The sequence below is a fragment of the Staurois parvus genome, unplaced genomic scaffold (assembly GCF_062004578.1).
Source record: "Staurois parvus isolate SC_StPar_1 unplaced genomic scaffold, SC_StPar_1.0 ptg000133l, whole genome shotgun sequence".
Taxonomy (NCBI): Eukaryota; Metazoa; Chordata; class Amphibia; order Anura; family Ranidae; genus Staurois; species Staurois parvus.
The window spans coordinates 5,317,016-5,329,800 of NW_028317929.1; the positions used below are offsets into that span (position 1 = coordinate 5,317,016).

General features: G+C 40.5%; 1 protein-coding gene across 2 annotated transcripts in view; it reads left to right on the forward strand.

Annotated features, from left to right (window-relative positions):
* Nucleotides 1-12,785, forward strand: part of JAKMIP2 (janus kinase and microtubule interacting protein 2) — a 167,803-nt gene that overhangs the window by 96,693 nt on the left and 58,325 nt on the right. For both annotated transcript variants that reach the window (XM_089673002.1, XM_089673001.1), the window contains exons 6-7: nt 263-361; nt 11,545-11,691. In XM_089673002.1, coding sequence (XP_089529128.1) covers nt 263-361; nt 11,545-11,691 — 246 coding nt within the window. The remainder of the gene's footprint in view (nt 1-262; nt 362-11,544; nt 11,692-12,785) is intronic.

Consider the following 12,785-nt stretch of genomic DNA (forward strand, 5'->3'; position numbering starts at 1 on the left):
GTGCGCATACATATTGCAGCATTAGAAACATTTTGTTTATGCCAAATTCTGGCAGAGAAATGCTGCTTATTTTCATAAGCCCATGTACATGAGGCCTAATCCAGCAGCCTGCTGATACTTGGAATACATTTTAAAGAAACTGCAAGGCAAAATTATAGGGAATCATTCTAATATTAGATAAACACCAGATAAGTAAATTGCTATGGCTAACTTATTCTGTTATTTATGTAAACTGATAAACCTAAAACTTTTTGCTTTTCAGGATTTACGCAGAAATCAGAAAAGAATGGCGGAATTAAATGCAACAATCCGAAAACTGGAGGACAGAAATACATTACTTGTGGATGAGAGAAATGAACTGGTAATATTTGAAATTTAAATTAATGTATTATTTTATTGACAGATGGGACAGCTTGTCACTGGGACTGTTGTTCCCTGACATATGGACACTGCCGTGAGAGAAAGGGAGGAAAATCCTTCACAGTAAGGAGAGATATTAAAAAAAACCTGATACAGTTTTTAACTCTTTCCCACTCTATCCTCAACTAACAATGGAGTTGAGGTTTAATGTCCAGCCCTGGTATAATAGGAACTATCAAAGTGCCACACTGAAAGTAATCAGAGGACAAATAAGGAAAGAACCCGGAGAAGAGAACTACTCTTCACCAGTTCCCAAATATATATGGACTTTATAGGCACACCGCAAGACACATATATGAAAACAAAATAGGTTTATTACAAATGCAATATAGTAGTACATGAAAAAATAGGATATCCAGAAAAATATATACTGGACAAATAAAAACATATATTTGCACCCTCTACTGGATTGGTATGAAAGCTAGCCTGAATTATTAAGCACACATATGTCTAATATTCACTGTATAAGCACAGGCATGCTACTCCAAATCCAGATCTATCAATGCGTTTTGCAGTTAGATAGCTTCTTTGGGACAAAGAGGGTATGTAGGTGCAAACTAACTATAAAAAAATGAATGTATCAATACATAGAATAAGATAAGCAAAAAAAAAAGAAAACATCATATAAAACATGTTACATGTAATAAACGGAATATGCTTGAATGAAGATACTGACCTGTAGTATACATATAGCACTGGATGGTCTGGCAGGCAGTCATAGAGAGAGAAGAAAAGCAGTGATGAAGTGGAGGGAAGAAGGGAACCAAAAGGCTCCTCTCCACTGATGTCTTATATTCACCTTGCAGGTAAAAAAGTGTACATTTATTATTTTTGTCCAAAGGAGCCTGGAAAGCATTGCACCAGCAATCAGTAGATCGCTCATGCCATGCAAGTCTCCTGCAGACCTGTCAGAATATCTGCTTGCCATACTGGGATTCACGGTCAAGCAGATATGCTGTCAGGAAGCTTCAATGAACTATCACGGAGCTCCACAGCACCGTGGTAGTTCATTGAAAACTACAAGCCCAAAGCCGCTAAGGCTGCCAGAACTTGTAGGCAGTCATTCACAGAGCTCTGTGAATGAGTGACATGGCCACATGGGCTGTTTTCACATCTGACAGATAGTACGGGGAAACTTCTCCCCGTATTATCTGTCAGACAGAGGGGGGGGCGGCAGCAGGCACAGCTGCGGCTATGGGAACACCTGTTCCACCTGTTTTTAGGGTAGCATGTTCCAGAGATGAACTTATCCTTCAAAAGTAAACAGATTTTAGTACCTTTAACAGAAACAATATAAAACTGATTATACTGGTATATCACTTTCAGTCTTCTAAATCCACTCCATTGATCTTTAAAGTTCTTTCATAAACTAAAGACAAAAACATACTCACCCAAGCAGAGGGTCAGCATTATAAAGGATTGCCCATGTTTTATATATATTAACTGGTATCCAATAACACTGATGTCATATACCATGAACTTTCAAGGTTACATCCCAGAAGTTTTAGGGGGTACTTGGAACCATATAATAACAGATTCCAGAAATGGGGAATTAGCATGGTGATACCACAAAAGCCCAACAGGTGATTTCTGGAAAAATAAGTATATTGTATCACCATATGCTTATTTCAAAAAGAGGATTATATGCATGCATAAATTTAGGCCTTCCTTAGGGGAGGCACAGCCAGGAGCAGCACAGCCACAGGGTAGCATTGGCAACTATCATCATGGATAAAGTATTGATCGTGGATTAAGTATTACACTTCGGCTCTGCACTTCAGCGATTGCACAAAGCGAGAAACAATAGCAGACAACTTCAAATAATTAGACTACAGGTGACCTGTTTCCCCATCCAGCTCTTTCAGATCTTATCCAGTCTGCTTCTTCTGCTCACCACTCTGTAACATGCACTCCCTACTGCACTCCCTACTCCTCCTTCTCACAGTTGTGTCCTTTCTCTTCAAAGTCTCTCTCCTTCACCCCTCCTCTCCACCCCATAGCTTATATATATTACCCTCACTCCTTTCTTCACCTTATTACTGTACTCATCAACTCCTGATAATTCTGAACCCAAACACTAATAAAACCTCCAGGACACTGGAACCTGTCCCTCCATTTAAGTCATACTCCCATATTACCTCCCTCACCCTTCTGCTTCTCCTAACATCTGGAGACATTTCCCCAAATCCTGGGCCGCCATCTTTTTCCTTGGATCAACACACACGGCACCCCCTATTCTTCAACAGCAGCTGCAATCCACACAATCTAGTTACTATTCCTCTTCTTCATAGAACCAGCCTCCCCTTTTCCTCTGCCCTCTGAAATGCCCGCTCTGTCTGTAACAAACTCACCTCTGTACATGACCTTTTTATCACAAACTCCCTTAACTTGCTTGCAATTACCGAAACCAGACTTCATGAATCTGACTCTCCCTCTCCTGCTGCCCTCTCCCATGGTGGTCTCCTCTGGACTCACTCTCCCAGGCCTAGTGGAGGGAAAGGAGTTGGAGTAGGAATCCTCCTATCCCCTCAAAACACTTTTCAGGTCCTCCATTCACCTCCCTCTCTGTCCCCCTCATTTGAAGTTCACTGTATTCGTCTGTTCTCTCCAGTTTCTTTAAGAATTGCTGTGATCTATCTCCTCCTGGACCGGTACCAAGCTTCCCTGATGACTTCTCTGCCTGGCTGCCTTACTTTCTCTCTTCTGAAATTCCCACAATCATTCTTGGTGACTTCAACATCCCTGTTAATCTTAACACTCCTGCTACCTCTAAACTTCTGAGCCTAACCACTTCTTTTGACCTAAAACAATGGACACATGCTTCTACTCATTCGAATGGTAACTGCCTCAACCTTGTATTCTCCTACCTATGCACTCCTTGCCACCTCACCAACTTTCCTGTTCCTCTCTCTGTTCACTCCCTTATTAACTTCACTCTCTTCTTGGCTTCCTCCTCCTTGTCTTCCAACTACCAGATAGTTACCTTCATTATCTTAACCCTTCTCTTCTTTTTTCGGTAACAGATTGTCTCTATGACAAAATCTCAGCATTGTCCTGCCCCAACCTGACCACTTCTGTCTACAATAGTTCACTGTCATCCACCCTGGACATATTGGCCCTCCTCACTACACACAGAATTAGGCCCCGACTGCTACAGCCCTGGCAAACAGACAATACCAGATGCCTCAAAACATGTAGCCGTGCTCTTGAGCGTTTGTGGCGTAAGACTAAAACCCAGCAAGACTTCGACCAATATAAATTTGCCCTTCAAAAATACAATTCTTGTCTCCACACTGCCAATCAGACCTATTTTATCACTCTCATTAACACCCTCTCATGCAATCCCCATCAACTCTTTTCTACCTTTAACTCTCAACTTTATCCTTTTCTACCTCCACCCACTAACTCAGTCATTGTCCACGAGATTGCTAATCACTTCAAAAATAAGATTGATACAATTTGTGACGAGATCTCCACTGTACAGATATCTCCCTCACCCTACACTCCTTGTTCATCTGCACAATCTATACTTCCCTTGTTTAACCCAGCTACTATAGAGGAGGTTGGTAAACTGTTTTCTAAAGCCCACCTAACCACCTGCCTCCTGGACCCTGTTACCTTGCAAATACTACGGTCACCCTCTGGCTCTATCCTTCATTCTTTAAGTCATATCTTCAATCTCACCCCCATACTTAAAAAATCCTCACTGGACCCCGCCAATCTTGACAACCTAAGACCCATCTCCTTACTCCCTTTTGCCTCCAAACGCCTTGAGTGTCTAGTCTACAACCGGCTGAGCTGCCACCTTATTGCAAATAACCTTCTCGATCCCTGCAATCTAAATTTTGCCCACAACACTCGACAGAAACTGCTCTCCTACTGCTCTCCTAAAACTCACAAACGACTTACTAACCGCTAAAACCAATGATCACTATTCCGTACTCTTGCTCTTGGACCTCTCTGCTGCCTTTGACACAGTTGACCACCCCCTCCTCCCCAAAAAACTCTATTTACTTGGGCTCCGTGACTATACTCTCCGTTGGTTTGAATCTTACCTATCTCACCGCACCTTTAGTGTCACTTACAACTCTATTTCCTCCTCTCCTACTCCTCTTACTGTCGGGGTCCCCCAAGGTTCTGTCCTTGGACCTCTCCTATTTTCAATCTACACTTCTTCCTTGGGTCAGCTGATAGCTTCCCATGGTTTCCAATACCATTTCTATGCTGATGACAAACAAATCTATCTCTCTACTCCTCAGCTCACCCCATCAGTTTCCACATGTATCAACGATTTACTATCAGACATATCAGACTGGATGTCACTCCACTTCCTAAATCTCAATCTGTCCAAATCTGAGCTCATAATATTTCCTCCCCCACGTGCCTCTTCCCCTGATTTCTCAGTCAGGATCAATAACATCGCTATCAACCCATCCCTGCATGCCAAGGTGCTAGGTGTAACCCTGGATTCTGAACTATCCTTTCAGGCCCACATTCAATCCCTGTCCAAATCATGCTGCCTCAACCTCTGCAACATCTCCAGAATACCCCACTTTTTAACAAATGATACCACAAAGCTCCTAATTCACTCCCTGGTAATCTCTCGACTCGACTACTGCAACTCCCTCCTCGTTGGCTTACCTTTACATAGGCTATGTCACCTCCAGTTCATCATGAATGCTGCTGACAGGCTCATCAACCTTACCAACTATTCAGTGTCTGCCACCCCTCTGCCAATCCCTTCACTGGCTTCCACTTGCCCAACTAATAAAATTCAAAATACTAACAACAACTTACAAAGCCATCCACAACTCTGCCCCCAGCTACATCATCAACCTGGTCTCAAAATATCAACCAAACCACTCTTTTCAATCCTCCCAAGACCTTCTGCTCTCTAGTTCCCGTGTCACCTCCTCCCATGCTCGCCTCCAGGACTTCTCCCGAGCTTCTCCCATCCTATGGAACTCTCTACCCCAATATGGCTGTCTCCTAATCTATCCACCTTTAGACGATCCCTGAAAACATTTCTCTTTAAAGAAGTCTATCCTGCTTCTACCTAGTAAACCGCCATTTATTTCCTCCATCAGCACATCCCCCCCCCAGCTATTACCTTTTGTATCACTCAACCCTTCCTCCTATATTGTAAGCTCTAATGAACAGGGCCTTCTGTTTCCTCTTAAACCAAATTGTATTGTAACTGTAATGTCTACCTTTATTTTGTAAAGCACTGTTGGCGCTATATAAATCCTGTATAATAATAATGCAAAAATTACCTTAAGGCCCAGGGGAGGAAGGAAGAAAGAGAAGGGAAAGGGGGAGAGGGAGATTAGAGGAAAGGGACAAAAGTACAGTCCAGAGTAACACCTACTCCTAAATTTCAGATGTTGACTCCAACATGGCAGCCCCCTTGATGTTCTATATCCACAATAAAGCCATGAGTTTACAAGACTCAAACAATCCACCTGAAATTACCATATTTCCACATATAAACATACACTATATTGTCAAAAATATTGGGACACCCCTCTAAATCATTAGATTCAGGTGCTCCAATCACCTCCATGGTCACAGGTGTAGAAAATCAAGCACTTAGGCATGCAGACTGCTTCTACAAACATTTGTGAAAGAATGGGTCATTCCAGGAGCTCAAGCGTGGTACCGTGATAGTTCGCCACCTGTGCAATAAGTCCATCCATGAAATGTTCTTGCTACTAAATATTCTGCGGTCAACTGTTAGTGGCATTATAAAAAAGTGGAAGCAACTGGAAACAACAGCAACTCGCCATGTAAAATGACAGAGCGGGATCAAAACATGCTGAAGAGCACAGTGCGCAGAGGTCGCCAACTGTCTGCAGAGTCAATAGCTAAAGACCTCCAGACTTCATTTGGCCTTCAGATTAGCACAACAGTGCTTAGAGAGCTTCATGGAATGGGTTTTCATGGCCGAGCAGCTGCATCCAAGCCTTACATCACCAAGCGCCAGATGCAGTGGTGTAAAGCACGCCACCACTGGACTCTAGAGCAGTGGAGACGTGTTTTTTTGGAGTGACGAATCATACTTCTCTCTCTGGCAATCCAATGGACGTGTCTGGATTTGGGTTTGGCGGTTTCCAGGTGAATGGTTCTTGCCTGACTACATTTTGCAAGTGTAAAGTTTGGTGGAGGGGGTTTAATTAGAGTGGAGACTGCGAGCCAGGCCTTCTTGTCCGACATCAGTGCCTGACCTCACAAATGCGCTTCTGGAAGAATGGTCAAACATTCCCATAGACACACTCCTAAACCTTGAAGACAGCCTTCCCAGAAGAGTTGAAGCTGTTATAGCTGTAAGGGTGGACCAACTCAATATTGAACCCTACGGACTAAGACTGGGATGCCATTAAAGTTCATGTGCGTATAAAGGCAGGTGTCCCAATACTTTTTGCAATATAGTGTATATTTCCATATATCTCCAGCCCTGTTAGATAGATTTCCTGTCCCAGTGACACCCTATTGTACCCTAAGACATGGGATACTACCAGAAAAGACAGTAAGGAGAATTCTCCCCAGTTGGCACACAGATAGCTACATTATATGAAAATGGCAGATGTTCTAACCCTTCTCCATTCTTTTAAATATGGGTGTTTTATTACTGCTTGTATCTCTGTTGGAGATTTATTGCTCTCTTTCCCGCAGAAGGGTCACAGCCTTCAGCTCTAACCCTTTGCTATAGCGACTTCAATGCATTTGACGTTGCAAAAACTGTCAGAGAGGTCAAACCATTCAGATTCTGTCCACGCAATCAGACATTTAAAAAAATATAAAAAAGTTGGTTGCTGTTATCGCACACTACTCTGCCTTTAGGAAAAACCCAGGTAGCTTTAGTATCTGGTGATCTCTGCCTAGAATGTCCTTCATGCTTTGCTAGTCTATTTTTTTTAAGTAGAACACCCCATTTAATTACTGCTAAATGTAGGAACATCTACAATAAATGTCCTGCTGGCTATACTGTATGATGATCTGTGCAATTATATTTAATAAATGGTCGCAATGATTTTTGAAGGTCAAAATCCTACTATATTGGTTGAAGTTTAGATATGTGGAATATTTCTGTTTTTGAAAGTGGTATTAAACCCAAAACCAAAATTTAATATAATGCAGCTTATCAATCAATCATTAGATGTGGTGGCTGCATTCATTTCTTTTTTTGGGCCCCTTTTCCTCTGTTTCTACCTGGTAGCCTGGTCAGTAAAACATCCTCATGTATTAGAGTTCTACATTCTGGATGGAGGAGCACAGGGGCACAGCAGACTGCTGCTTTGTAAGTCTGGGGGAGTGTCAGCAAATTTAGACACACTAATTGAAGCAAAACTCCAGCCTCCACTTTAAAGCAGTTAGTTTTGTTCCTTTTGGTAGAAAGATTTTACATAAATAAATGCTGATCATTGTAAGGACCCTTGTCGGTGTTAAGGTGGTTCTAAAGCCTAAACATTCCATGCATTAAGGTAAAAAAAAGTTTAGGTAGCAGTGTTCCCCCCTCACCCCCCGATTACACTTTCCTTGCCCTCACTTGATCCAGCATCATGCCTTTCTGTAGCGGCTCTCCTTCATCTCCTAGCTCTCGCAGGCATGGCTCTTGCTGCTGTGAGTGAAATCCTGTGACGAGGGAGCAGGGGGTAGACCCAGGATTGAGCTCACAAGTGTGGTGTGCCATGACAGGAAGTGGCTTCTTATGATGGAACACCAAGAAGAAGGAGACAAAATCGCTAGCAGGGGACCCGAGAAGCAATTTTATTGCACAGAGCAGGTAAGTATAAGCCTGTTTGTTATTTATAAAAAAATGTAAAAAGAGAGTTTACAATAACTTTAAATGGTTTGTCACAACCCTCTAACTGCTACACCTGCAGGACAGATTGTTCTGATGAAAAACAACAGACATACAGGCAGGATCATCAGGTGAAAATAAAGCCTAAAAGAAGAAACCAAATGCAATCATCACATTCAAGAATTGGTAAACTGCAAAATCATAATTGTTTGCTTTTAGGTTTAATACCGCATTAAGAACTTTTTAAGGCACTCTAAATTATATATTTAATTATATGTTGACGGATTGACTAAAGAATTTATTCACTGAAGTGTTTGCCAGTTAATAAAAGATAACCTCAGGTCTGGTAGAAGAATTATGGATGTACATGCTGAACTTGCGCATTCAAGAGAGGAGTGTTTTAGCAGACAAAGCGCCCAACACATATAAACTCTCCCATCCAAATTGAAAAAAGGTTTTGTCTATAGTTCTTTAACCACCATACACTCCTCTCTTGAATGCGCAAGTGATGTTTTTTTATATTTATTATAATAATATGTCTTATTATCGCTTTAATGTCTTTATTTTCCAAAAAATTATAACAAAAAATTACAACTTAAAAAAAAATCACCTCTTACTAGATACCTTGGACTGTATACTTATTAAAAAGGGGTCATGGGGGGTATTTGTACTGCCCTGACATTTTAGGGCATCAAGAAATGAGAGCAGTCAGTATATCAGGACTGATCAGATTTAAAATATAAACTGTATATACAATAGATTGTTGACTTTATCATTTTCACAAAGACTAAATAATATGCTCGTACTATACTAATTTGGGTTATTTTTGCAAAGAAATGTAGCAAACTTAATTTTGGCCTACATTTATGAATAAAGATCATTTATTTGCAAAAAGTTATAGCAAAAATGTAGAAAAACGCGTTTTTTTTTTCAAAATTGACAGGATATTTATTAATTTATATTGCAAAGAAATAAAAAAACTGTTCTGATTAAATACCACTAAAAGAAAGCTCTATTTGTGTGAAAAAAAATTTAATTTGGGTACAGTGTTGCATGACTGAGTAATTGCCATTTAAAGTGTGACAGCAATGAAAGCTGAAAATTTTCCTTGGCAGGAAGAGGTGAAAGTGTCTCATATTGAAGTTGTTAAGGTAACACAGGCTACTCTTTTTCGTATACCAGCACAGCATATATGAAGTATAATAAGCATTTTATTAACAATAATAATAATTATAATAAGGGGTTCAAAGTTCTAAAACTGTTTAGTATCAGAAGTTTCAGCAACAGGTGGATTTTGATCCCCTTCTCAGTAACACTCATCCACCTTACCTGCACTCTGCTGCCACTCCGTTTAGCTTTTGGGAGCAGGAAAAGCCACCCTGTGCAAACTACACATTGCTAAAGTCGTAGCTTACACAAGGTTGTGGACACGTCCCATGTTGAGGCGTTGGTACTTGGGGATTGACCCAGTGCTGTCGTGCTTCTTCTTATCCTAAAGTACAGGTATTTTCTTTCCTCCAAGTGGATGTGTAAGCAGGTTTTCTACCACTAGCGAGCTAGGTGCTGCCCCGGCTGGGAGGGATGGGGCTAATTTTGTGCTGTTACTTCCCAGTCTGGCTTTCATGGGCTTTCTGAGCCCAACCCACTGGTTCTGTGTGGCTATAAAAGGGAACAGGGGACTGGGTTTGGTGCATGAAGGCAGAAGAGAGCGTGTCCTATGCCTGTGTTCAATTGATCTCCAAATCCGGAAGCCTTCCACAATGTAGGGGAACTGTTGGGACCTGTAGTCTGCCTGAAGAATGGACTTGTGCCTGTGCAAGTACACTGAGGCAGCCACAAGAGTTAGGGACTAAGGTAGATAGGAAAATACTGCAATTTGTTTGGAACTATTATGCCAAGACAAGAATTTTGAGTAAAGCTTTAATCTTTGCCTTTGCCTGGTGTGAAGTTATTCTAAAGAGGTGTAATGCAAATAACCAGTACACACATGGTCTACAGCATGGGTCAGTAGCACTTTGGGGGTATGAAGACAGCATATGGTTGCCAAGGGTAACTGAGGTCTAACAAGTAGCCTGTCATGAAGCATGTACCTGTGGTTGGCAAGATATCCTCTTGTAGTGAGGGAGTTGTTGTCAGTAATATCTTTCCTGGCGGTTCAATCAAACAGTTAATTGATTGTGCCTCATTGAGTTGATTAGAGTGGAATAGTTCTTATTTGGCAGTGGTTTTTGTAAACATTGGCAAAGTAAAGGGTTGTATTTAACTGAATGGTTATCACAGAAGGCTTTCGAGGAAAACATTTCAACTCTGTCATTATAGACCCAGTGGCCTTGTGCCTTCAAAGCTTTTTGAACATCTAGCCATGGCAAAATGACCATTATACTGTATACCATAGCATATTTCAGAGTTTGGTAGATGTTGAAAAGTTGAACCATCTACTAGTTTCGTACATCTCTCAAGGACTATGGTGGTTGGATCTCTGTGCCTCAGTTTGCAGAACTGCAAACCTCCAATGGCTATATTGCAGGGCCGGGGGTAGGGGCTGCACACACTATATAAAGTGTATATATTGTATAAGCAAAACTCATTTTTATTTTTTTTTTAGGTTTGGGAAAGTGGGAAAGGATTATAACCATTTTCAAGTTTTATTGAAAATTTCGTAGCTGGGGAGATTCACCTAAGAAGGGAATTCCACCCACTTTGTAAGGAGTTCTCATCACTTCCTATTGAATCTCAGGGACAGGAATTGAAGGGAACTCTCCTTACAGGACACAAACAGCAAAAATGAATAGGTGTTTTTATCTCTTCTCTGCTCTATCCAAAGCTAAAAAGGAAAAAAACAAAAAGCTTTGTCTATACATATACTTTATGTTATTTTATATTAGGTGGGCAACAAAGCATTGACAGCACCCCATGGTAGAGAGAATCCCAAAAACTCTAAGTAGGGCAAGAATGGAGCCAGAAGGAATGGCACAAAGATGTCAGGACTAGAGCTCCAAGAAATAAAACACAGTGGATGAGGAAGTCAACTAGAAGACTCTACTTGTGATTAAAATATTACTTTTTAGTGGACCAGCTGTTTAAAAACTGACCTTTATGACCACCTCCCAGCATAAACAATGTGGCTATGCATAGACATGTTTTCATGGTGAGCAAAGAATAATTGTCATTGGGTCAGGTCCCAGATTGTATATTACCTGCTTTTGTATTGCTAGGAAATTACAAAAAATATGAACTGGCTATTTTTACTCATTTCTAAAGTGAAATCTCAGTATAAAAAAGCCATTTTCAAGAAATTATGTTTGATTATGTCTTGTTTCCAGCTGCGAAGAGTCAGGGAAGCAGAAAAACAATGCAAACCTCTGCTGGAAAAGAATAAGTGCCTCACTAAAAGAAATGATGAACTGATGCAATCTTTACAACGTATGGAGGAGAAGCTGAAAGTCCTTTCAAAGGAAAATGCAGAAATGGTAAGTATAAAGTTCACAAAATATGTTGTGATATGGCGTGCTTAAAGAGAACCAGTCATAATTTGTAATAATTTGAATCTAAAGTCATGGCTATTTTTTAATAACAGCCTAACACATGCTTGAGCTCTTTGCTAATAGCAGAAACTCAAAATATTTCCTATAACAACAGTGAAGTCAGGACCTTGTTATTTGACATTTTTTGCTGCTCCAGCAACCTGGAGAGCAAAGAGGCATTCATTGTTATGCCTGACCATGGGCCCTAAATGTCATGATAATTTTGGAAGTTCTGTTGCATTGCAACGCCACCTTAGTTTTAGTATTTAATTTAATAATTTTATATTTGTAAAACTATTATAGTGTGGAAAAAAATTCCCATCACTGCAGTGCAGCTACATGTTGAGATGAGAAAAAACATAATTTTAGCTGCCTGCCACTACCCACTTTGTAATATGATGTATTATAGTAGTGCATGTGTGTGTAGGTTATTCATAGCATACTTGGTAAGGCAGGGATATTCAGCGACTTTTAGAACCCTGGTGGCTCTGTTAAAATGGCATATCTGACAAATGATGAATCATTATGGTAACCTGGCCCCTTTTGGTACCATGCTGTGGTAATATGGCAGTAGTTCATTGCTTTAATTCTGTCACTGGGAGCATTGCAACGTCACAGCATACTTATTATGATGAAATATGATATGAAATAAAAGAAATGTTCACGTTTGCACACTGATATTTTAATGTTTACTAAATGTATGATGCTTCTGTTCATGATGTGGTACAAACGTAAGAACAAAAATTGCAGTCTTCTATTATTACAGTGTATTGTGTCTACAGAGAGAAACTCCAGGAAGTATTTCAATATATTAAGTTATTAATGGTTTCCAGAAAAGAACTGCAACTTTTCTGAAGACAGAAAATCTGATCAGTATATTTCTATTAGAGAATTACATAATTCAGAGCTGTCTAGTATATTAGCCTTGTAAAGTGGTATTTAACTGACAGTAGGATACAAGTGGACTGAAGGGTACCAAAGTTAGAGAACCCATACATGTCTGGCAGTGTGGAATTATATATATTAACTTTAATTTTCCT